At 44.7% G+C, this 26,188-nt stretch overlaps 2 protein-coding genes across 2 annotated transcripts; both read right to left on the bottom strand.

Annotated features, from left to right (window-relative positions):
- Positions 1 to 12,108: 12,108 nt before the first annotated feature.
- On the bottom strand, positions 12,109 to 13,163 carry LOC125515870 (homeobox-leucine zipper protein HOX18-like). The gene is made up of 2 exons (XM_048681362.2): positions 12,685 to 13,163; positions 12,109 to 12,603 (listed from the first exon to the last, which is right to left on the bottom strand). Exons 1-2 carry the CDS (start codon positions 13,078 to 13,080, stop codon positions 12,319 to 12,321), a joined length of 681 nt encoding a protein of 226 aa, XP_048537319.1. The 5' UTR covers positions 13,081 to 13,163; the 3' UTR covers positions 12,109 to 12,318.
- An 8,185-nt stretch (positions 13,164 to 21,348) lies between these two features.
- LOC147964223 (uncharacterized) lies at positions 21,349 to 25,474 on the bottom strand. Its single transcript, XM_087529883.1, has 3 exons — positions 24,382 to 25,474; positions 22,144 to 23,102; positions 21,349 to 21,960 (listed from the first exon to the last, which is right to left on the bottom strand). Exons 1-3 carry the CDS (start codon positions 25,472 to 25,474, stop codon positions 21,349 to 21,351), a joined length of 2,664 nt encoding a protein of 887 aa, XP_087386009.1.
- Between the last annotated feature and the right edge of the window lie 714 nt (positions 25,475 to 26,188).

Below are 26,188 nucleotides of genomic sequence, written 5' to 3'. Positions count from 1 at the left end.
TTCTTTTTATTGTTTGTATTATACTCCCACTTTCCGAATTATTTGTCTTAGATTTGTCTAGATACGGAGGTATCTAGCACTAAAATGAGTCTAGATACATCCGTATCTAGAGAAATCCAAGACAAGTAATTCGGAACGGAGGGAGTAATAATTAGTGCATGCTAGAATGTGATGAATTAACTCATCATCTTAATTTATCATGTTTGTCTTAAATAGGTGGACAAGTGACCATCATCGACGATGGTATAAAAAGAAAAGGCGACAAATAAGCTAGAGATGTGTAGGAGTTTGTTTCTCCCATTGTAACACATGGGCATATTGACTAGTTGTACACGTGCACTTCCGTAAGTAGCACCCGGCAGGAAGACACTACCATCCAAAAGCCAAGGCGGAGAAATCAAAACGCACAATCCTTCGTCCCACGCGGAGACTATCGATCATTACGGATCCTTGGAAGCCTCCAGGACGACGTTCATACCCCGCCTACATTTTATTTATTTTTGTGGGTGCCACCTGCATATTGTTCTTCCACCTTTCTCTTCTCGACCGTGGTTCGAGACTTTACTAGGCTTGATTAACACAGGGAAATGGTAGTCAGTTTCTTGGTCGTGACCAAATGCTAGGGGTTAACTAGTACAGTAGGTACTGACTGCAGGATTAGCATACTTAGTTATGAAACCGACACAAATTGTGTCTGTCGCTTACCTCAGGGCAAATGAGATCAAAGAGAAAGGGACAGTTAAATCAAAGACGCACATGCACGTGTGAGGTTCTTAGGTACGAATTAGTTTCCGATCCTCCTGACCGCAATTCATCTTCAAGTGCAACTAAACTTTTGTTCAATCCAAGATGTCAAAGGAAACGGCAAAAGAAAAAAAAAAGGTGCAACGTAGGAGTAGTTGCTAACATGGACCGGGAATCCCATCATCGATGGCGTGATAAATGCTTGTAATCAAACATATATACACTGAACAACACTCGCAAACATAAAACAATTGTCAACAAGTCAAAAAAAGTGAGTGAAAGTCATTAGCCATATCATAGTTTGTCAGTGAACCTTTTTTTTAACACCGGATGGGTACCAAAAAGCAGGGGCGGAGCCAGGGGGACGAGAAGGGGCCTCCCCCCCCATTGTGGGTAGAATGCTAGATGACCGGGACCACGTTACTATTGTTTCTTTCTCCTCCTTCATATTGACCTTTCTATCTTTGCCAATAAATAATGAGCTACAAAAGGATTCGGTTTTTTTTCGTGTCACAGCTGATTACTCCTTTTTTCCTTTTTAAAGAGTGGCATTCTATGTCCAATATCTCGATCGAAGTACGGAGGTCAGAATAAATAGAATAATGATCAATAGAAAAAAGAAAAAAAAATCCTTTAGCTGGATAAGGGGCGGATGTAGCCAAGTGGATCAAGGCAGTGGATTGTGAATCCACCATGCGCGGCTTCAATTCCCGTCGTTCGCCTATCGCATTATTGCAAATTCCAAAAATGCAATTTTCCATATTCGTAGTTACGTATTTACTTACGGCGACGAAGAATAAAACTATCGCTATATTTTTTCCTTTTCCTAGTTCTTCTTCCAAGCGCAGGATAACCCCAAGGGGTTGTGGGTTTTTTTCTACCAATGGGAGCTTTCCCTACACCGCCCCCATGGGGGTGGTCCACAGGGTTCATAACTACCCCTCTTACTACGGGGCGTTTACCTAGCCAACACTTAGATCCGGCTCTACCCAAACTTTTTTGGTTCACCCCAACATTACCCACTTGTCCGACTGTTGCTAAGCGGTTTTGGGATACTAAACGGACCTCCCCAGATGGTAATCTTAAAGTGGCCGATTTACCCTCTTTTGCAATGAGTTTCGCTACAGCACCTGCTGCTCTAGCTAATTGCCCACCCCTTCCACGTGTGATTTCTATGTTATGCATGGCCGTGCCTAAGGGCATATCGGTTGAAGTAGATTCTTCTTTTCTCTCAAAAAACCCCTTCCCAAACTGTACAAGCTTCTTCCAAAGCATACGGCTTTCTAGATGTATATGACGATCTCTAGACAGATGGATCTTATATGAATCATATGATGAAGTACCACATGAGTGGATATATAGGAAAGGAATCCAAATCTGCCGAATCGCTCATGTTATGATCTTCTACATCCTAGGTCTCTGCGTCCGTCATCTGGCTTATGTTCTTCATGTAGCATTTAGATCGAATGACTCTATGAAATTACGTTGATACTTCCACATATTATGGGTAACGTAGGAGACATTCCTATTTTCCCCCGGGGGTCTTAATTACCACTGCTTAGCTTTCAATTTGCCTCTGACCATCAAATTAAATGTGAATAACCTGTCCTCCTCTCTTTGAAACAAGGGGCGCTTCCGGTTCTGTGCGTGCTTCAAACAATTTTGTCTTCTCCATATTACCATATCTCTAGAGCCAATAATTTTCTATGAGGAAATACTGAACTCAATCACTTGCTGCCGTTACTCAACAGTTTTCTATGCAATCGCCATGATTTACGTGCCGTTTTATTATTAAGCACTTATTTGGTAAGAATGTAATGACTTACCAAACAAAATGTGTTTTTATTTTGGCAAGTTAAGAAAACATGAGACAATTGATTGTATGATTGTATTTAGGGAGAATGGATGGGAGAAAAATCAGAGATGAGAGGAAAAATATCAAAGAGGAGAAGGAAAGACCGGGGCGTATATAAGAAATATTGGATAGAAGAAAAATGAAATGAGAACCTTACGTTCTTTTTATTGTTTGTATTATACTCCCTCCGTTCCGAATTATTTGTCTTAGATTTGTCTAGATACGGAGGTATCTAGCACTAAAATGAGTCTAGATACATCCGTATCTAGACAAATCCAAGACAAGTAATTCGGAACGGAGGGAGTAATAATTAGTGCATGCTAGAATGTGATGAATTAACTCATCATCTTAATTTATCATGTTTGTCTTAAATAGGTGGACAAGTGACCATCATCGACGATGGTATAAAAAGAAAAGGCGACAAACAAGCTAGAGATGTGTAGGAGTTTGTTTCTCTCATTGTAACACATGGGCATATTGACTAGTTGTACACATGCACTTCCGTAAGTAGCAGCCGGCAGGAAGACACTACCATCCAGAAGCCAAGGCGGAGAAATCAAAACGCACAATCCTTCGTGCTACGCGGAGACTATCGATCATTACGGATCCTTGGAAGCCTCCAGGACGACGTTCATACCCCACCTGCATTTTATTTATTTTTGTGGGTGCCACCTGCATATTGTTCTTCCACCTTTCTCTTCTCGACCGTGGTTCGAGACTTTACTAGGCTTGATTAACACAGGGAAATGGTAGTCAGTTTCTAGGTCGTGACCAAATGCTAGGGATTACCTAGTACAGTAGGTACTGACTGCAGGATTAGCATACTTAGTTATGAAACCGACACAAATTGTGTCTGTCGCTTACCTCAGGGCAAATGAGATCAAAGAGAAAGGGACAGTTAAATCAAAGACGCACATGCACGTGTGAGGTTCTTAGGTATGAATTAGTTTCCGATCCTCCTGACCGCAATTCATCTTCAAGTGCAACTAAACTTTTGTTCAATCCAAGATGTCAAAGGAAACGGCAAAAGAAAAAAAAGGTGCAACGTAGGAGTAGTTGCTAACATGGACCGGGAATCCCATCATCGATGGCGTGATAAATGCTTGTAATCAAACATATATACACTGAACAACACTCGCAAACATAAAACAATTGTCAGCAAGTCAAAAAAAGTGAGTGAAAGTCATTAGCCATATCATAGTTTGTCAGTGAACCTTTTTTTTAACACCGGATGGGTACCAAAAAGCAGGGGCGGAGCCAGGGGGACGAGAAGGGGCCTCCCCCCCCATTGTGGGTAGAATGCTAGATGACCGGGACCACGTTACTATTGTTTCTTTCTCCTCCTTCATATTGACCTTTTCTATCTTTGCCAATAAATAATGAGCTACAAAAGGATTCGTTTTTTTTCGTGTCACAGCTGATTACTCCTTTTTTCCTTTTTAAAGAGTGGCATTCTATGTCCAATATCTCGATCGAAGTACGGAGGTCAGAATAAATAGAATAATAATCAATGGAAAAAAGAAAAAAAATCCTTTAGCTGGATAAGGGGCGGATGTAGCCAAGTGGATCAAGGCAGTGGATTGTGAATCCACCATGCGCGGGTTCAATTCCCGTCGTTCGCCTATCGCATTATTGCAAATTCCAAAAATGCAATTTTCCATATTCGTAGTTACGTATTTACTTACGGCGACGAAGAATAAAACTATCGCTATATTTTTTCCTTTTCCTAGTTCTTCTTCCAAGCGCAGGATAACCCCAAGGGGTTGTGGGTTTTTTTCTACCAATGGGAGCTTTCCCTTCACCACCCCCATGGGGGTGGTCCACAGGGTTCATAACTACCCCTCTTACTACGGGGCGTTTACCTAGCCAACACTTAGATCCGGCTCTACCCAAACTTTTTTGGTTCACCCCAACATTACCCACTTGTCCGACTGTTGCTAAGCAGTTTTGGGATACTAAACGGACCTCCCCGGATGGTAATCTTACAGTGGCCGATTTACCCTCTTTTGCAATGAGTTTCGCTACAGCACCTGCTGCTCTAGCTAATTGCCCACCCCTTCCACGTGTGATTTCTATGTTATGCATGGCCGTGCCTAAGGGCATATCGGTTGAAGTAGATTCTTCTTTTCTCTCAAAAAACCCCTTCCCAAACTGTACAAGCTTCTTCCAAAGCATACGGCTTTCTAGATGTATATGACGATCTCTAGACAGATGGATCTTATATGAATCATATGATGAAGTACCACATGAGTGGATATATAGGAAAGGAATCCAAATCTGCCGAATCGCTCATGTTATGATCTTCTACATCCTAGGTCTCTGCGTTCCGTCATCTGGCTTATGTTCTTCATGTAGCATTTAGATCGAATGACTCTATGAAATTACGTCGATACTTCCACATATTATGGGTAACGTAGGAGACATCCCTATTTTCCCCCGGGGGTCTTAATTACCACTGCTTAGCTTTCAATTTGCCTCTGACCATCAAATTAAATGTGAATAACCCGTCCTCCTCTCTTTGAAACAAGGGGCGCTTCCGGTTCTGTGCGTGCTTCAAACAATTTTGTCTTCTCCATATTACCATATCTCTAGAGCCAATAATTTTCTATGAGGAAATACTGAACTCAATCACTTGCTGCCGTTACTCAACAGTTTTCTATGCAATCGCCATGATTTACCTGCCGTTTTATTATTAAGCACTTATTTGGTAAGAATGTAATGACTTACCAAACAAAATCTGTTTTTATTTTGGCAAGTTAAGAAAACATGAGACAATTGATTGTATGATTGTATTTAGGGAGAATGCATGGGAGAAAAATCAGAGATGAGAGGAAAAATATCAAAGAGGAGAAGGAAAGACCGGGGCGTATATAAGAAATATTGGATAGAAGAAAAATGAAATGAGAACCTTACGTTCTTTTTATTGTTTGTATTATACTCCCTCCGTTCCGAATTATTTGTCTTAGATTTGTCTAGATACGGAGGTATCTAGCACTAAAATGAGTCTAGATACATCCGTATCTAGACAAATCCAAGACAAGTAATTCGGAATGGAGGGAGTAATAATTAGTGCATGCTAGAATGTGATGAATTAACTCATCATCTTAATTTATCATGTTTGTCTTAAATAGGTGGACAAGTGACCATCATCGACGATGGTATAAAAAGAAAAGGCGACAAACAAGCTAGAGATGTGTAGGAGTTTGTTTCTCTCATTGTAACACATGGGCATATTGACTAGTTGTACACGTGCACTTCCGTAAGTAGCACCCGGCAGGAAGACACTACCATCCAAAAGCCAAGGCGGAGAAATCAAAACGCACAATCCTTCGTGCTACACGGAGACTATCGATCATTACGGATCCTTGGAAGCCTCCAGGACGACGTTCATACCCCACCTGCATTTTATTTATTTTTGTGGGTGCCACCTGCATATTGTTCTTCCACCTTTCTCTTCTCGACCGTGGTTCGAGACTTTACTAGGCTTGATTAACACAGGGAAATGGTAGTCAGTTTCTTGGTCGTGACCAAATGCTAGGGGTTAACTAGTACAGTAGGTACTGACTGCAGGATTAGCATACTTAGTTATGAAACCGACACAAATTGTGTCTGTCGCTTACCTCAGGGCAAATGAGATCAAAGAGAAAGGGACAGTTAAATCAAAGACGCACATGCACGTGTGAGGTTCTTAGGTACGAATTAGTTTCCGATCCTCCTGACCGCAATTCATCTTCAAGTGCAACTAAACTTTTGTTCAATCCAAGATGTCAAAGGAAACGGGAAAAGAAAAAAAGGTGCAACGTAGGAGTAGTTGCTAACATGGACCGGGAATCCCACCATCGATGGCGTGATAAATGCTTGTAATCAAACATATATACACTGAACAACACTCACAAACATAAAACAATTGTCAGCAAGTCAAAAAAAGTGAGTGGAAGTCATTAGCCATATCATAGTTTGTGAATGAACCTTTTTTTAACACCGGATGGGTACCAAAAAGCAGGGGCGGAGCCAGGGGGACGAGCAGGGGCCTCCCCCCCCATTGTGGGTAGAATGCTAGATGCTCGGGACCATGTTATTATTGTTTCTTTCTCCTCCTTCATATTGACCTTTTCTATCTTTGCCAATAAATGATGAGCTACAAAAGGATTCGTTTTTTTCGTGTCACAGCTGATTACTCCTTTTTTCCTTTTTAAAGAGTGGCATTCTATGTCCAATATCTCGATCGAATTACGGAGGTCAGAATAAATAGAATAATGATCAATGGAAAAAAGAAAAAAAATCCTTTAGCTGGATAAGGGGCGGATGTAGCCAAGTGGATCAAGGCAGTGGATTGTGAATCCACCATGCGCGGGTTCAATTCCCGTCGTTCGCCCATCGCATTATTGAAAATTCCAAAAATGCAATTTTCCATATTCGTAGTTACGTATTTACTTACGGCGACGAAGAATAAAACTATCGCTATATTTTTTCCTTTTCCTAGTTCTTCTTCCAAGCGTAGGATAACCCGAAGGGGTTGTGGGTTTTTTTCTACCAATGGGAGCTTTCCCTTCACCACCCCCATGGGGGTGGTCCACAGGGTTCATAACTACCCACTTGTCCGACTGTTGCTAAGCAGTTTTGGGATACTAAACGGACCTCCCCAGATGGTAATCTTAAAGTGGCCGATTTACCCTCTTTTGCAATGAGTTTCGCTACAGCACCTGCTGCTCTAGCTAATTGCCCACCCCTTCCATGTGTGATTTCTATGTTATGCATGGCCGTGCCTAAGGGCATATCGGTTGAAGTAGATTCTTATTTTCTCTCAAAAAACCCCTTCCCAAACTGTACAAGCTTCTTCCAAAGCATACGGCTTTCTAGATGTATATGACGATCTCTAGACAGATGGATCTTATATGAATCATATGATGAAGTACCACATGAGTGGATATATAGGAAAGGAATCCAAATCTGCCGAATCGCTCATGTTATGATCTTCTACATCCTGGGTCTCTGCGTTCCGTCATCTGGCTTATGTTCTTCATGTAGCATTTAGATCGAATGACTCTATGAAATTACGTCGATACTTCCACATATTATGGGTAACGTAGGAGACATCCCTATTTTCCCCCGGGGGTCTTAATTACCACTGCTTAGCTTTCAATTTGCCTCTGACCATCAAATTAAATGTGAATAACCCGTCCTCCTCTCTTTGAAACAAGGGGCGCTTCCGGTTCTGTGCGTGCTTCAAACAATTTTGTCTTCTCCATATTACCATATCTCTAGAGCCAATAATTTTCTATGAGGAACTACTGAACTCAATCACTTGCTGCCGTTACTCAACAGTTTTCTATGCAATCGTCATGATTTACGTGTCGTTTTATTTTTAAGCGCTTATTTGGTAAGAATGTAATGACTTACCAAACAAAATGTGTTTTTATTTTGGCAAGTTAAGAAAACATGAGACAATTGATTGTATGATTGTATTTAGGGAGAATGGATGGGAGAAAAATCAGAGATGAGAGGAAAAATATCAAAGAGGAGAAGGAAAGACCGGGGCATATATAAGAAATATTGAATAGAAGAAAAATGAAATGAGAACCTTACGTTCTTTTTATTGTTTGTATTATACTCCCTCCGTTCCGAATTATTTGTCTTAGATTTGCGTAGATACGGAGGTATCTAGCACTAAAATGAGTCTAGATACATCCGTATCTAGACAAATCCAAGACAAGTAATTCGGAACGGAGGGAGTAATAATTAGTGCATGTTAGAATGTGATGAATTAACTCATCATCTTAATTTATCATGTTTGTCTTAAATAGGTGGACAAGTGACCATCAATGGTATAAAAAGAAAAGGCGACAAACAAGCTAGAGATGTGTAGGAGTTTGTTTCTCTCATTGTAACACATGGGCATATTGACTAGTTGTACACGTGCACTTCCGTAAGTAGCAGCCGGCAGGAAGACACTACCATCCAAAAGCCAAGGCGGGGAAATCAAAACGCACAATCCTTCGTGCTACGCGGAGACTATCGATCATTACGGATCCTTGGAAGCCTCCAGGACGACGTTCATACCCCACCTGCATTTTATTTATTTTTGTGGGTGCCACCTGCATATTGTTCTTCCACCTTTCTTTTCTCGACCGTGGTTCGAGACTTTACTAGGCTTGATTAACACAGGGAAATGGTAGTCAATTTCTTGGTCGTGACCAAATGCTAGGGGTTAACTAGTACAGTAGGTACTGACTGCAGGATTAGCATACTTAGTTATGAAACCGACACAAATTGTGTCTGTCGCTTACCTCAGGGCAAATGAGATCAAAGAGAAAGGGACAGTTAAATCAAAGACGCACATGCACGTGTGAGGTTCTTAGGTACGAATTAGTTTCCGATCCTCCTCACCGCAATTCATCTTCAAGTGCAACTAAACTTTTGTTCAATCCATGATGTCAAAGGAAACGGGAAAAGAAAAAAAGGTGCAACGTAGGAGTAGTTGCTAACATGGACCGGGAATCCCACCATCGATGGCGTGATAAATGCTTGTAATCAAACATATATACACTGAACAACACTCACAAACATAAAACAATTGTCAGCAAGTCAAAAAAAGTGAGTGAAAGTCATTAGCCATATCATAGTTTGTCAGTGAACCTTTTTTTTTAACACCGGATGGGTACCAAAAAGCAGGGGCGGAGCCAGGGGGGACGAGTAGGGGCCTGCCCCCCCCCCCCCCCCCCCCCCCCGCCCTCAACGATCAACAATTTTAGTAGAAGTAACTAGTAATTATCAACAAGATTCAATCAATATACGTACTCGGCTCCCCCTATACTCGAATCCTAGCTCCGCCACTGCCAAAAAGACCTACAAATATCATTAAACATAAAGCGGTGGCACATGCAGTTCAAATTTGAGAGAAGAGCGAGGAAAAGTATTCACTGTGGAGTTCACCTCACAACGCATGTAGAAAGGAGATTTCATACCAATGCTCGGGGGAGTGGTACGTGGTAAAGTGCATGGCAATTTCTTTTATAGCTTCTACTAGCTTGCCACCGATGGGAGTAGTTTTGTCCCATTGATGGCAACTCACGTGATGATGCTAGGATGGTAACTTTATTATTGCTATGATGCGAGAAAACTTTCAATCTATTCATCTTCAATCATGGTAGTACAATGAACACAAAAAATAATAAAAATTATATCTTGATTCGTAGAATACCTAGCGACGACTACAAGCACTGAAGCGAGCCAACGGCGCGCCGCTGCCATCGCCCCTCTATCGCCGGAGCCGGGCAAAACTTGTTGTATTAGACAGTCGGGATGTCGTCGTGCTAAGGCCCGAACCCGCTGCCGATGAAGAGTAGCGTAGATTTAAAGGATCCAACCTGAAGACATACGAATATAAATGAACGATGACCAGATCCAAGAAGATCCACCAAACACAGATCCACCGGAGACACATCTCCACATGCCCACTGACGATGCTAGACGCATCACCAGAACGGGGGCTAGGCGGGGAGAACCTTATTTCATCTTCAGGGAGCCGTCATCGTCTCGTCTTCCTGAGAAAGACACAAACCCTAACAAAACTTGAAGAAACATCTAAAAATGGAGCCCTCCCGCCGGAAAGAGTCTAGATCCACCGCGCCTCCATAGCCGTAAGGCCACCGGAGCCGAGACGGACCGATGGCAGTGCCGACGGGAGGCAGAGAAACCGTAATCTCTTTTTTCGGGTAAGAGGCGGCCAGTTAGGGTTTATTTTTACTCGACCATGGCAATTTTTTGTAGGTATTGTTTTCTTTGTAGTGGACCATGACCCATGTGTAGGGTTCTCCCAAATTTTGCCATTTGTTGTGCCATGATCTTGATAACATTTTACATTTTCTGTTAAAGTTGCCAATGGACCACTCTTGTTTTTTTAGAGAAAATAATTCCTACCTTTGCCATCTAACAATTACAATGTTTTCTTTTTTTCCTTCCATGATTTAGGAGAATTTTTTTTAATTTGCCATGCAACCATTTCTAGTGATTTTAAACTACCAAAATTCCTACTTTTTGCCATGTGAGCAATACAAAAATTTATAAATTTCCCATACTTTTTAGATGGTTACTTTTCAAAAGCACGAGGGGGTGGCATTTTTTCATGATGATTAGAGACAACTTAAAATTAGGTGCCCCCACAACTTAAAATATATTACCATGACAACTTAAATTTTGCCATGATATGTATAATTGTCATGGTCCAAATATTTTTTACTCCATATTTGCCATGGTTTACATAGCTAATTGGCTATGATATTATTTACTTTAGAAGATACATTTTCCCTGAATTTTTCATGTAAACATTTTATATTTATTTTTACAAAACATTTTTCATGTTATTTTGCAAGACAAAAATCCTACTTTTGCCATGTCAACATTTTTTACAAAAATATTTTCTAATTTTTGTCCTCTCACAAGCACAAACTATTCCAAGTTTGCCATGATCCATAAAAGCATTCTTCTTTCCAACAAAGGTTACATGGACCACAACAATTTTATTTATGCATGTATTACCATATAGTAGCATGGCATTTCATACTGCATATACATTTTCTATTTTTGTACCGTGGTAATTTTGTTGTAAATACCATGGAAAATTTATTGAACATACCATCGCAAATTATGTGACTATTTCACAATATTTTTTGAGAATCTGCTTTTGTCATGACTACATATATTTCAAAATTTTCTCATGCTCTAGAGAAACAAGTCCCCCTTAATTTGACATGTGACTATCACAATTATTTTTAAATCTTTCCATCATTTTTAGGGATTTTTTTCTAAAACTTTCATTTTATCATTAGATCCATTTCATACTTACTATGTTTCTGGAGAACACCCCCCCCCCCCCCCCCCCCAATTTTTTTTTGCCATGGCACTAGTTTTATGAAAAAGTATATCTTTGAGGTTGATTTTTTAGGAAATAAAAATTATGTCATTTTTCCATGTGATCAGTAAAAAAAATTCCATATTTTCCACAGAACAAAATTATCAACATTTTTAATGACACTATTTTTTCAACTTTTTTTATTGTTTAGTTGTTTTACATGTGATTTTCTATCCGAACAAGCGGCATTTTTATGCTCTATGTCATAACAATTTTGTATGTTAGTTTTTTTTCTTTGTTATACGCGAACTTGTTTTTCTCTACATGGTGATAAATTTATACTTTGTCATGGCAATTTCATTATGCTCTACAGCATGGAAAATTTTTGTGTGCATTTTTGTTTCTTTTATATACAAAAAAACATCTTCTACAGTATAGCAAATTTATATTTTATTGCATGGCGAATTTTCAATATATGATATGGCATATTTGTGCCCGAATCAGGAAGTGTAATTTGGACCTGGCCCGTTTCGCTCTGCTCCCTGGCTGAGGGGAGGAGCCTCGCCCGAGGTACGTCCTGAGCTAACGATCCTGGCTGGAACGTTCGCTCGAGGGACCCCCGTGAGCGATCGTCAGATAGTTATCGCCGTCCTTGGTATTCCAAATGAAGATATTTTGCTTTATAAACATTATCAAAGTTTTCAAATTTTGTCTTCCAAAAAAAAAAATCTAGACAAGTACTACTCCTGAAGCTCGTGCAGGTAACAAACATAAAGCTAGCTGACTACAATGCACTATTTTTTCAACAAATGATCGACGCATGCATTTCAGGGCGGCAGACGGCAGTAGTAGTCTCGCGCGCGGTCCATTATCCCGGCATCCGGGCGCTGGTGAGCTTGTTGCAGGACGAACACACAGCCTTATCGTTGGCCATCGTGAGCCTGGACAAGAAGGCCGGCGACGAGGAGAGCGTCTCGGCGAGCTCTCGGCGGAGCCGCGCGTTGTCGTCGCTGAGGCGCTCGCACCACCGGCGCAGCAGCTCGCAGTCAAGCTCCGTCTGCTTGAGCTTGGTCCGCGCCCTCCTGTTCTGGAACCACACCTCCACCTGCCTCGGCTTCAACCCAAGCTGCCTCGCAAGATCGTGCTTCTCGCCCTGCAATTCAAAAGAATCCAGTCAGAATCTTCTTGCATGAAGATGCTAATTAAGGACAGAAATTAGAAGGTATGGACGTACGTGAGAGAGGACGTTGTGGGCACGGAAGCTTTCCTCCAAGAGCGCGGCCTGCTCCACCGTGAGCCTGAGCTTCTTCCTCGTCCCGTCGCCGCCGGCCGCGTCCCCTCTGTCGTCATCGTCGACGTCGCTGCTGTCGTGCACCGTCTTGGCCCTCTTGCTATGCTCCCTTGAAGCAGCAGCGGCACCGCCCGCACCGTTCTCTGGTCCCTTGACTCCCTTCCTCTTCCCGCGTGCCGCCGCTTCGTTCTCCGGTGATGCCGCCGGCAGCAGCGCCAGGACCGTCGGGGGCGGACGGCTCGCGGCGCCGATCACGAGGGACAGCCTTGTGTCGACGAGCTCCTCTACTTCCTGCGACTCCTCCATGGCGCCGCCACTAATGGTCGTAAGGCTAGACATGACAGTATACGACTATGAAACCGAAGCTAATTTGCTGGTTCTTGTGTTGATCGAGACTCGATCGAAGGTTGCCTGCCAACTTCCTTCCTAGGATGGTAGGGGTTTGTTGGCCAAGGCTTTATAGGCGGCTTACCTACTGCAGACACTGGACACGGTCGTACCCGTACCGCACGAGCGGTTTCGTGCGCGGGTTAAACGAGACAATTAGTACTGCGTAGGTTTACTTCGGGTGATTAATGTTTTGGTTGGACTGAGGGGAACTAGTCAGTTCATATTCTTAATTAGCCGTGAACAAACGCTAGCTACGAGCAATAAAATGAATTATTACAGCATTTAGCATGACAGTTTTTGTTGTAATTACTTCACTGGTAGACTATCCTATGTCAGGATCGCTCGCAAAAGTCTATCAACACGGTCAAACTCTGCTTTTACTGTTGTAATAATCATACGTGGAAGAGATTCAACAGTGTTGGCGTTTCCGGTACCATGATCGGTCCATGATGTGTACAGCATTGACCTGAAAGTAGGAAGTAGTGAACTAATTGTATCGGGCAGGAATAAATTAACTTTTTTTTTGCGAATAACTAGTATAATCAATTAAGATTTTGTGTGTATATATCAGGGCATTTTTCTTCTTCTGATTTGAGGTATGACTATCTACAATCTAGATGAAAATTAACTAAACACCATCCCACTGAACAACAATATTAGGACATTCATTTTTATTTTTATTTCCCTTCAGTTTTTGTTTCTCGACTGATTTACTATATTTTTTCTTTACACAAAATACGTAAAATTGATAGTGTGCGGGCTGATGGGTACGCAGTTGTGCATAGGTGCGCAAGTGTGGAATTGCAATTCTAAGGCTAGTCATAGTGGGAGTAATTTAGCTAGTAACATAATGCATTTCAAAATAAGTTTGCTTATGTGGCACCTAGTTAATGAAGAAATAGGTGTTTGAAGTAACATATTATGTTACCATCACATAACGCTTCCCAAGAAATATTGAATCTATGAGCTAATAAATGGAGCAATCTATGACACTACTACTATGTTACTTTGCATTATGAAGGTAGTAACTTAGACTAGTGTCATATACATGACACTAGTATAAGTTACTCCCCACTATGACCAGCCTAATGGCCGGTGGGCATGCAGTTCAGTACATCTAGCGAACATGCAACTACAACTACGGTTGCACGCGGCCGACTCACATGCAGGTGTGCAGAGCCGGAGGACCTACAACTATAGTTATGCCCCGATACGTGGACACGCAATTGGAGGAACGGAAGCCTACAACCGCAGTTGAGTGCGGTTGAACGGGCATGTAAGTGCAGGTATGCGCAGTGTGGAAAAGGCAAAAATAAAACAAAATAGTAAATTATTGGATTTATTATTCAGACACTTATTTTGTGACGGAGTGAGTATATAGTTACACACTAGTACTCGATTGTGCTACTGCAGTTGTGCTCGACCGTGCGGACGTGCAAGTGTAATTGTGCGAAGTCATTAAACAGGAAAAAGTGAAAAAAAATCCGCATAAATCTCTCCATACAATCAAATAGCGTAAAAGTTAATTTAGACTTTTTTATGACGGGTAAATTAGACTTTATTAATTTTCATATAAAGAGAATTAGCGAATCTTTTTTCTTCTTAAAATGAAGTAATACAAACAAGATAGAGACCCCTGCATCATGCATGGACTGGAGTTGAACAAGGACCCCCTTTTTTCTTCTAATATACGTGTACGGCATCCGCATGTCGACATGCAGCACACTGTGTTGCTGGCCGCACGAGCGCCATGCACGGACCGCCACATAGGAATTGCCTGAAAAAATGGGCATGCATGTATGAACTGGATGCAGGACTAGGAGCCAGCTCGTGCATGGATGCATGGACCGGAGAATCGCTGTGTAGGCATGCAGCAGCCACATTCGGTTGTATTACGTGCAAAGGATGGTCAACTTTTGCCTATATATATGCATACGTACGCAGAGACGTTTCTCAAGCTTACCACAAGCTAGGCGCAGTGTAGTGCACTGTAGTAGGACCATCTACAGGTAGTGTACCTGGACGGCATTCCTCACTTCATACACGGTTGATGGACCGTGCCGCTCCAGCCACAATCTGCTGTAGCCGATGGCTATTCTCTGTCGATTTCCTGGAACTAGCTTACCATCAAGTGGCGGTCGCATTGTCCTGCTGAAAAACAAAAAAAGAATATATCTGAAGCAGTCAAAGATATGCATATGATGATAAGAATATATCTGAGGCAGTCAAAAGATACTCATAGGATGATGTGACACTTGGTACTACGTGTCACAGTCATGTGCTTGGTCTTTGGTTCTTGGTGCCGAATCATACGCAGACGTACGCACATGCGTGTGCGACTCTTCTCTTTTAGATAAGTCCGGGGGTGAGGTGTGAGGTATGAGGTATCCATGAATTCGCATGACTAGGCTAGGCTTAGCTGCCGTGTCATGTAGATGCATGCAATGAAGCATGCTAGAAGGTCATGTATTGCTACGTACACGTACCGTGTGATTATATTGACTTGTATTCGACCATGTTGTGTACGGGCATAACACAAGAGGCACGTACGTACCCGAGCCAGCCAGTCAAACCCTATATCTTCTTCGCCAAGGTACACGGCTCGTGTCATCTCTGATTTTGTACTTGACTTGAGAACGAAAAGAACAAAGGAACTAGGCCAACGAGATATATAGCGTTTGACTTGTCGTACGGCCTAGCTAAGCTAGCTGGTACCACTTTAACCGAGCAGAAACCACCTAGTAATGTTCACACCCATGATATAATATTCCTGTTTGAAAATCTTTTTTTGGTTTGCATAGGGCACAAAAAAGGTCTTACATCTTGTTACAAAGGGGGTGTTCTATTTAGACTTCACTAAGTATATGAGTTTCATCGAATTAATAAGATCTAGGTCCTAGGAAAACATAGTTTTGGCTTTTCCATAAAAATATTAGGACCCCAATATCCATCTGACGTTCAATCTGGAGACCTCTCAGATCGGACAAAAGGTTTGTCAGGGGAGGAGCCATTGATTGAATGAAAATCGCTCTCTCGAGTGTTCGCTCCCGTGGAAACCCAGCGTGACCACTGCAGTTAGGCAAGAGACCGAGGTAACTGTTTTCTTTTTAGCAAAAAATACCATGAACAAAAAAATCATACAGAAAAAGCGCAGAAGAAAAATACAAATTACAAATGCCAAGATTTAATTTTGTAACTTTACTGTGGTATATTAAAAGAACTATGAAAAGTCAAGGCAACAAGTACACAAAGTTTACTTGGCAAAACTCATTTGAAAGTATCATGGCAACTATTGTTTAATTTCCATGGTAGAATTTATGTTGGAACTTCAAATTGTACAATGACTATTATACAAAAAAAACAAGAAGTGGTGGCGAAAATAAAAATTACCATGATCCAATTAATAAACTTTCCATAATCTCAAACAAAAAATTGCCATGGTCTAACAAAAAGGAAAAAAAAATTCATGCTACAAAAAATAAAATTGCATGCTCTAAATTAAAAAAATCCATGTTTAAATTAAATTTTAAATTTGGTCCAAAACAATATAAATTTGCATGATCGGAAAAATTTCCACGGTTCATACGGTAAATTTGCCATGATGCATAAAATAAAACTTGTCATGATGACAAAACAAAAATTTCCATGATACATTAAACTAAAAAATTATAAACACGACAAAATGTAAACATGGCAAGATTTCCCATGACCAATGCACATTGGTGCAGAAGCATCATTGTCATTCTTAGCCACCGGGCTCATCATGTGCAGAGGTCAGGTGGCCGGAGCAACGCGGATTGCGCATGGGCGCAGAGGTGACGCACCTGGAGGCAGTGGGCATGGCTCCTTGATGTCTACTACACAACCTTCTTCTTGTAGACGTTGTTGGGCCTCCAAGTGCAGAGGTTTGTAGGACAGTAGCAAATTTCCCTCAAGTGGATGACCTAAGGTTTATCAATACGTAGGAGGCGTAGGATGAAGATGGTCTCTCTCAAGCAACCTTGCAACCAAATAACAAAGAGTCTCTTGTGTCCCCAACACACCCAATACAATGGTAAATTGTATAGGTGCACCAGTTCGGCGAAGAGATGGTGATACAAGTGCAATATGGATAGTAGATAATGGTTTTTGTAATCTGAAAATATAAAAATAGCAAGGTAACTAATGATAAAAGTGAGCACAAACGGTATTGCAATGCGTTGAAACAAGGCCTAGGGTTCATACTTTCACTAGTGCAAGTTCTCTCAACAATAATAACATAGTTGGATCACATAACTATCCCTCAACATGCAACAAAGATTCACTCCAAAGTCACTAATAGCGGAGAACAAACGAAGAGATTATGGTAGGGTACGAAACCACCTCAAAGTTATTCTTTCCAATCAATCCATTGGGCTATTTCTATAAGTGTCACAAACAGCCCTAGAGTTCGTACTAGAATAACACCTTAAGACACAAATCAACCAAAACCCTAATGTCACCTAGATACTCCAATGTCACCTCAAGTATCCGTGGGTATGATTATACGATATGCATTACACAATCTCAGATTCATCTATTCAACCAACACAAAGTACTTCAAAGAGTGCCCCAAAGATTCTACCGGAGAGTCAAGACAAAAACGTGTGCCAACCCCTATGCATAGGTTCATGGGCGGAACCCGCAAGTTGATCACCAAAACATACATCAAGTGGATCAATAGAATACCCCATTGTCACCACGGGTATCCAACGCAAGACATACATCAAGTGTTCTCAAATCCTTAAAGACTCAATCTGATAAGATAACTTCAAATGGAAAACTCAATTCATCACAAGAGAGTAGAGGGGGAGAAACATCATAGGATCCAAATATAATATCAAAGCTCGTGATACATCAAGATCGTATCACCTCAAGAACACGAGAGAGAGAGAGAGATCAAACACATAGCTACTGGTACATACCCTCAGCCCCGAGGGAGAACTACTCACTCCTCGTCATGGAGAGCACCGGGATGATGAAGATGGCCACCGGAGAGGGATTGCCCCCTCCGGCAGGGTGCTGGAACGGGTCTAGATTGGTTTTCGGTGGCTACGGAGGCTTCTGGCGGCGGAACTCCCGATCTATTGTGCTCCCCGAAGTTTTAAGGTATATGGGTATATATGGGAGGAATAAGTACGTCGGTGGACCTCCGGGCAGTCCACGAGGCAGGGGGCGCGCCCAGGGGGGTGGGCGCGCCCCCACCCTCGTGGGCAGCCCGGGACTCTCCTGGTCCATCTCCGATACTCCGTGGGCTTCTTCTGGTCCAAAAATAAGTTCCGTGAAGTTTCAGGTCAATTGGACTCCATTTGATTTTCCTTTTCTGCGATACTCTAAAACAAGGAAAAAACAGAAACTGGCACTGGGCTCTAGGTTCATAGGTTAGTCCCAAAAATCATATAAAATAGCATATAAATGCATATGATGAAGGAAATATGCCCTAGAGGCAATAATAAAGTTATTATGTATTTCCTTATATCATGATAAATGTTTATTATTCATGCTAGAATTGTATTAACCGGAAACATAATACATGTGTGAATACATAGACAAACAGAGTGTCACTAGTATGCCTCTACTTGACTAGCTCGTTGATCAAAGATGATTATGTTTCCTAACCATAGACATGAGTTGTCATTTGATTAACGGGATCACATCATCAGGATAATGATGTGATTGACTTGACCCATTCCGTTAGCTTAGCACTTGATCGTTTAGTTTGTTGCTATTGCTTTCTTCATGACTTATACATGTTCCTATGACTATGAGATTATGCAACTCCCGTTTACCGGAGGAACACTTTGTGTGCTACCAAACGTCACAACGTAACTGAGTGATTATAAAGGTGCTCTACAGGTGTCTCCGAAGGTACTTGTGGGGTTGGCATATTTCGAGATTAGGATTTGTCACTCCGATTGTCGGAGAGGTATCTCTGGGCCCTCTCGGTAATGCACATCACTTAAGCCTTGCAAGCATTGCAACTAATGAGTTAGTTGCGGGATGATGTATTACAGAATGAGTAAAGAGACTTGCAGGTAACGAGATTGAACTAGATATTGAGATACCGACGATCGAATCTCGGGCAAGTAACATACCGATGACAAAGGGAACAATGTATGTTGTTATGCGGTCTGACCGATAAAGATCTTCGTAGAATATTTGGGAGCCAATATGAGCATCCAGGTTCCGCTATTGGTTATTGACCGGAGACGTGTCTCGGTCATGTATACATAGTTCTCGAACCCGTAGGGTCCGCACGCTTAACGTTTCGATGACAATTATATTATGAGTTTATATGTTTTGATGTACCGAAGGTTGTTCGGAGTCCCAGATGTGATCACGGACATAACAAGGAGTCTCGAAATGGTCGAGACATGAAGATTGATATATTGGAAGCCTATGTTTGGATATCGGAAGTTTTCCGGGTGAAATCGGGATTTTACCGGAGTACCGGGAGGTTACCAGAACCCCCCGGGAGCTTAATGGGCCATAGTGGGCCTTGTGGAGAAGAGGAGAGGCGGCCAGGGCAGGGCCGCACGCCCCTCCCCCCTAGTTCGAATAGGACAATGAAAAGGGGGCGGCACCCCCCCTTCCTTCCTCTCTCCTTCCTCTTCCCCCCTCCCAAGTCCTAATCCAACTAGGAAAGGGGGGGGAGTCCTACTCCCGGTGGGAGTAGAACTCCTCCTGGCGCGCCCTCTCTCCTGGCCAGCCGCACCCCCTTGCTCCTTTATATACGGGGGCAGGGGGTACCCTAGAGACACAACAATTGATCGTTTGATCTTTTAGCCGTGTGTGGTGCCCCCCTCCACCATAGTCCACCTCGATAATTGTGACGCCCCGAGGCCGTTGCGCCAGGTGTCTTCCAGTTATTCGCTGTTGTTGCCATGTCATTCGCTTGCGTGTTGCATCTTGTCATGTCATCATGTGCATTGCATCATCATGTTTTCGAAACTTGCATCTGTTCCGGCCTCCTCGTTCTCTCTGTTGTTCGTTCTGAGCCCAGACACACTTGCACGCGCCCGCGGCATGTCCGGAATAGTATTTTTAAGTGGCCGGAAAATGTTCTCGGATTGGGTTGAAAGTTGGCGTGCGGTCTTATTATAGTGTAGATAGACCGCCTGTCAAATTTCATCGCATTCCGAGTTTGTTTGACGCCCCAACGGATAACTATAGCGGCATTATAGCCGGTCTAACGTCGGACGTTTTCGGTCTCCGGAAACAGATGTAGGGCCCTCTCTCTCTCTCTTCCCCCCTTGCAGTCTCGCCACAGCCCACCTAGTCCATCCTCCTTCCCCACTTCGCTTCCGGAGTTGTCCGATGCGACCGCACGGTCCGAAACCCTCTCTGCACATTGCATCGAACCCCTCACATGCGCGTCCGAAATTGTCCCGGAACCGACCCGGGCAGTCATCACCGTTGTGTCCGGATCATCCCCAAATGTCTACAAAACGTCTCCATTTCTTATTTAGACTTTCCTAGCCTATCTATTCTCGACCGTCGGATTTTGATCGGATGAGCCAACTCCCTTCTTTTCCATATATATATATATATATATATATATATATATATATAGTCCAACCCCTACCCAAATCAGACAAATCCCTAATTTCTAGGGATCCTCCCGAGCGCCGCCACTCTTCCCGTCTCCTCCTCATCGGGATCCTCCCCGATCCAAAATCCTATATAACATAGGGTTTGGGAAACTGGCTCGACGCCCTAAAATGGGGTGTGGATATCTCATTATATAGATGTACCAATAGGTACAATACAAGGCCTATACAAGACTACGTATATACAGTCTAACACCCTCCCTCAATCTTAACTATAGCCTGAAGTACAAAGTAAGTTAAGATTGCGCCTACAGCCTACAAACTGTGGTTGTGGAAGAGGCTTCGTGAAGATGTCAACAAGTTGATCTTATGAGGAGATGAACTTGATACAAAGTAGTCTCTGTGCAACACGTTCCCGAACAAAGTGATAGTCAACCTCAATGTGTTTCGTCCTAGCATGAAACACCGGATTAGATGAAAGGTATGTAGCACCAATGTTATCACACCACAGAACTGGAGGATGACCTAGAGAGATTCTCAACTCCCGCAATAAGGACTGTACCCATATGATCTCAGCGGTAGCATCAGCAACTGCTTTATACTCAGCTTCAGTACGGCTATGAGACACAGTGGCTTGCTTGCGAGCATTCTAGGCGATCAGGTTAGGACCAAAGAACACTGCATATCCCCCCGTGGATCGCCGATCATCAGGACTTCCAGCCCAATCCGCATCAGAGAAAGCCGAAAGTTCACAAGATGGTGCAGACTGGAGAAGCAGACCATACGAAGCAGTGGAAGAGACATATCGCAAGATGCGCTTAACTGCCGAGAGATGAGTGGTACGAGGTGCATGAAGGTACTGGCACACACGGTTGACTGCATAAGAGACATCAGGCCTGGTGATAGTGAGATATTGCAGACCACCAACAAGACTGCGATACTCAGTGGCGTCATCAGCAGAAAGAAGATCTCCATCAAGGGCAGACAACCGATCAGTCACAGACATCGGAGTGATAGCATGTTTGCATTTGAGCATCCCAGCACGGCGCAACATATCCATAGAATACTTTTTCTGAGTCAGAGTCAACCCAGTAGAGGACCGTGATACCTCCAAACCAAGGAAGTAATGAAGAGCACCCAAATCCTTGACAGCAAACTCCTCACTCAATGCGGACACAAGGCGATCAGCAGTAGCATCAGAAGAACTGACAAGGATGATATCATCAACATAAACCAATAGATACATCGTCACCTCAGGATGCTAAAGGAGGAACAGTGATGTGTCAGCAATGGAGGGAATAAACCCAAGAGCCCGGAGAACAGAACCAAGGCGTGCATGCCACGCACGAGGCGCCTGTTTAAGTCCATACAACGCCTTGACCAGACGACAGAGATGATGCGGACGTGTAGGATCAACAAAGCCTGGTGGTTGACGCATATAAACCTCTTCCTCAAGAACTCCATGGAGGAAGGCATTTTGTATGTCAAGCTGACGAAGAGACCAACCACGACTAATAGCAAGAGACAGCAGTATACGAATAGTACTAGGCTTGATAACTGGACTGAACGTGTCTTCATAATCAAGACCATACCTCTGCTTGAAACCCTTGGCAACCAGTCGTGCCTTATAGCGCTCAATCGAACCATCTGCATGTCGTTTTACTTTAAACACCCACTTGGAGTCAATGATGTTGCGACCAGAGACCGGAGGAACAAGTTGCCAAGTGCCATTTTTCAGCAAAGCCTGAAATTCCTGCTCCATCGCAGCACGCCAGTGAGGGATACCCAATGCGGCCTGAAAATGACGCGGCTCAGCCGTCGGATCCGCAGCAGCATGAGCCACACATGCGGCAAGCCACGCGATAGTCCCGTCTGTGCGTTCCTTGGGGCAAAAAACACCAGACCGACTGCGTGTGTGTGGTTGATGAGAGACCACAGCAGGCGGCGCCGGCAACACGGGGCTTGCCACAGGAGACGAAGGTGAGACCGATCTGGGGCTGGAGGAGCCAAAGTCATCAGACTCAGCGCCGGACGACGTGGCCGAGACGGGGCTACCGAGCCCAGCCGACGACAAGGCCGGCTCGCGAGGATCCGAGGTGGCCAAGGCGGGGCTGGCCGGTGTAGCTACCTTGGCCGCTGGGCTAGCGGTTGTTGGTCCACCTGCCGCTGGGCCAGGCAAGGGCGACGCCTGCGGCGTGGCGGGCAAGCCAGGCGAGTTTGGCGAGCCTGGCGACGGCGCGGGCGAGGCGGGCGCTGCCGATGCCCACGGGTCGGCTGTGGATGCATCGGGCTGGCGGGCACGACCCGCCATGCATGGGCCATGCACCAGATCATCATGACCATCATGAGTGTTGTTCATAGCCTCATCATCCAGGAGTTCAAGATGGGAACCACGTTCAATACCTGCAGCATGGTTAGGAAGCAACACAGGAGCATTTGCAACATCCACAAATTGATCAGGCGAAGGTGTAGCGGAGTGCACAAGTGGTAAACTAATGGTAGAGTGGTTCGGAAGAGCACGGAATGGGAACACATTCTCATCAAAAACGACGTCACGAGAAATGTAGACACAATTGGTGGGAACATGAAGACACTTGTACCCTTTATGGAGAGAACTGTACCCAAGAAAGACACACTTCTTAGACTGAAACTCTAACTTACGCTTGTTGTACGGCTGCAAGTGCGGCCAACACGCGCACCCAAACACTTTGAGAAACATGTAGTCTGGGATATCATTGAGCAAGAGTTCAAGAGCGGTTTTCATTTTCAGTAGTCGTGAGGGAAGCCTATTTATCAAGAAACATGCGGTGGAAAAAGCATCACTCCAGAACCGAAACGGGACGGAGGCATGAGCTAGTAAAGTAAGTCCAGTCTCTACAAGATGACGATGCTTACGTTCAGCGGTGTCGTTTTGCTGATGTGTATAAGAACAAGATACGCGATGCGAGATCCCAAGCTTGTTGAAAAATGAGTTGAGGTTGTGATATTCACCCCCCAGTCGGATTGAACATGAATAATTTTGTGCTTAAGGAGACGCTCAACATGTGCTTGGAACTGAATAAAAACATCATACACATCAGATTTACGCTTGATAAGATATAGCCAAGCAAACCGACTGTAAGCATCAATGAAACTGACATAATAGTTGTGACCACTAACAGACGTTTGGGCATGACCCCATACATCAGAAAACACAAGCTCAAGAGGATGTTTCACAACACGACTAGACTCTGAAAAAGGTAGTTGGTGACTCTTGCCTTGCTGATAGGCATCACAGATAGTTTCAAGACTTTTATTGGACACAACTGGTAGTTCATGGGATGCAGCACATGACTAAATATAGGAGCAGCAGGGTGACCAAGGCGCGCATGCCAGTGCCTAGGCTACACACGAACACCACTGAACACCTGAGGAGAAGATGGTGTAGGAGATGCAGGTGGTGCGTCAAGTGCATATAAGCCATGGCGAAGACGATCACTAAGCAGAACGGCCCTCGTGTCCCAATCCTTGATAAAGAAATGAAAAGGGTGAAACTCAGCAAGGACATTGTTATCACGAGTAAGTTGAGGAATAGACAACAAACTACGCGTAGCAGAGGGAACTCGAAGGACATTGGAAAGATGCAGTTTGCGAAAATTGTGTGCAAGAAGTGATGCCTGACCAACATGGGAGATGTGCATACCTGCTCCGTTGGCGGTGTGCACCTGATCATGTCCATGATATGGTTCCTGAGTGGAGAGCCTGCCCATCTCGCTGGTGAGATGATTCGTCGCTCCTGTATCCATATACCACGTCGGATCAAGAGAGTAGGACTGGGTGCGCCCGTGCTCGTGCCCCGTCACAGTAGCTGCAGCCTGCTTATCATTCCCTTTTCCATTGTTACCAAGGCCAAGGAAGTCTTGCTTGTAGCGTCTATGGCAGCGAGAGGTGAGGTGACGATCGATGCCACAAAGCTGACAAGCCTGAGGAGCACCGAAACTAGAACAGCAAGCAACTGTGCGACTCCCTCCAGTGATGGTCGGCGCGTTGCCCCGCGAGGCCTGCGATGAGGAAGCCGGTGGTTTGCCACCTGATGCGGCCGGCTTCTGAGGTTTGCCGCGTGTGGCGGCATTGGCGGAGGCGAAGCTGGGGGAAACACGGCGCGCCTTGATGCGCTGCTCACGCCCAAGGAGGCGCGCATATAGCTCACGACGCGGGAGCGTATCCTCTCGACCATGGATGTTCTCAATAAGATTGTCATAATCATCGAGCCCGTTAAGCACAAAGGTGGTGAAGTACTCGTCCTGTAGCGGCTGACCAACAAAGGCCAAGGTGTCGGCGAGGCTCGTCATCTTGTTGAAGTACTCCGTGATGCTGAGATCGCCAAGCTTGGTCTCACCCAGCTCGGTGCGTATAGAGTGCGCACGCGCCTGAGACTGAGAGGCGAAACTAGTGTGGAGGGCCGCCCACGCCTCCCTGGACGTAGCGGCGAAGATGACCATCGACGAAACACTCGGCGTGAGCGAAGACTGGATAGCGGAGAGAATAGCCTGATCCCGCGCCACCCACGTGTGATATGCCGGATGGTGAGAGGGTGGACACGGGATGGATCCGTCGACGTAGCCCTCCAAGTAGCGGCTGCGGAGTAGAGGCAAGACCTGAGCACGCCATGACAGGTAGTTGTCCGGCGCGAGCTTCACCAGCAGCAGGTGCGAGAAATAAAACGGCGGCGACGCCGCGGTTTGAGCAGTGTACGCCTGTGCCAGTGGGGCATAGGGATCCATGGATAGGGCCATCTCTGGATGAGGGACCATCGCATAGGCGCCAGGGGAGGAGTAGGACCTGGCAGAGGCGGCAGCCAAAGCGTCGTGCCTGGGCGCTGCAGGAGGACCGTAGGTGCCCGGCGCGGCGTAGCTAGGGGCCAGCACCCGCAGCAGCCGAAGCACCTTGGCCGGGCGCTGCAAGGGCACCATACGGCGAGGAGGCCGCGCCCCCATAGGACGGCGGCGGCGCCTGGTAGTAGTGGTGCGGTGGCGGCGGATGCGGCACCACCGTGTAGGGTTGCGGCGACGGTGCAGCATAGGCCGACCCTGGCCAGAAGGATGACGGCGGCGGGGGCGCACCATAGGATGGCACAGGAGCACCGCACCACGGGTCCGGACTCGGTGGAGGAGGGCCGCCAGGGGCCGGCAGCGCCGCGGGCTCGGTCGGGATGATTGGAGCGTCCGGAGACCCCGAAGCCTGCGGGGAAGTGGGCGGCGGCGGCACGGCACCGTACGTCGTCGCGAGGGGGCGGGAGGCCATGAAGGGCGACATCGGGGCGAGGGCCGGCACGGCGGCGGTCAAGACCGGCGCAGCGGCGGCAGGAGGTGGTGCAGCGGAAGACATCGTAACCAAATCTGATACCATGTAAAACATAGGGTTTGGGAAACTGGCTCGACACGCTAAAACAGGGTGTGGCTATCTCATTACATAGATGTACCAAGAGGTACAATACAAGGCCTATACAA

This window comes from Triticum urartu, chromosome 6A (assembly GCF_056163025.1).
Source record: "Triticum urartu cultivar PI428250 chromosome 6A, HENAU_Tu73, whole genome shotgun sequence".
Taxonomy (NCBI): Eukaryota; Viridiplantae; Streptophyta; class Magnoliopsida; order Poales; family Poaceae; genus Triticum; species Triticum urartu.
This window is presented reverse-complemented; position numbering and strand designations above follow the sequence as displayed.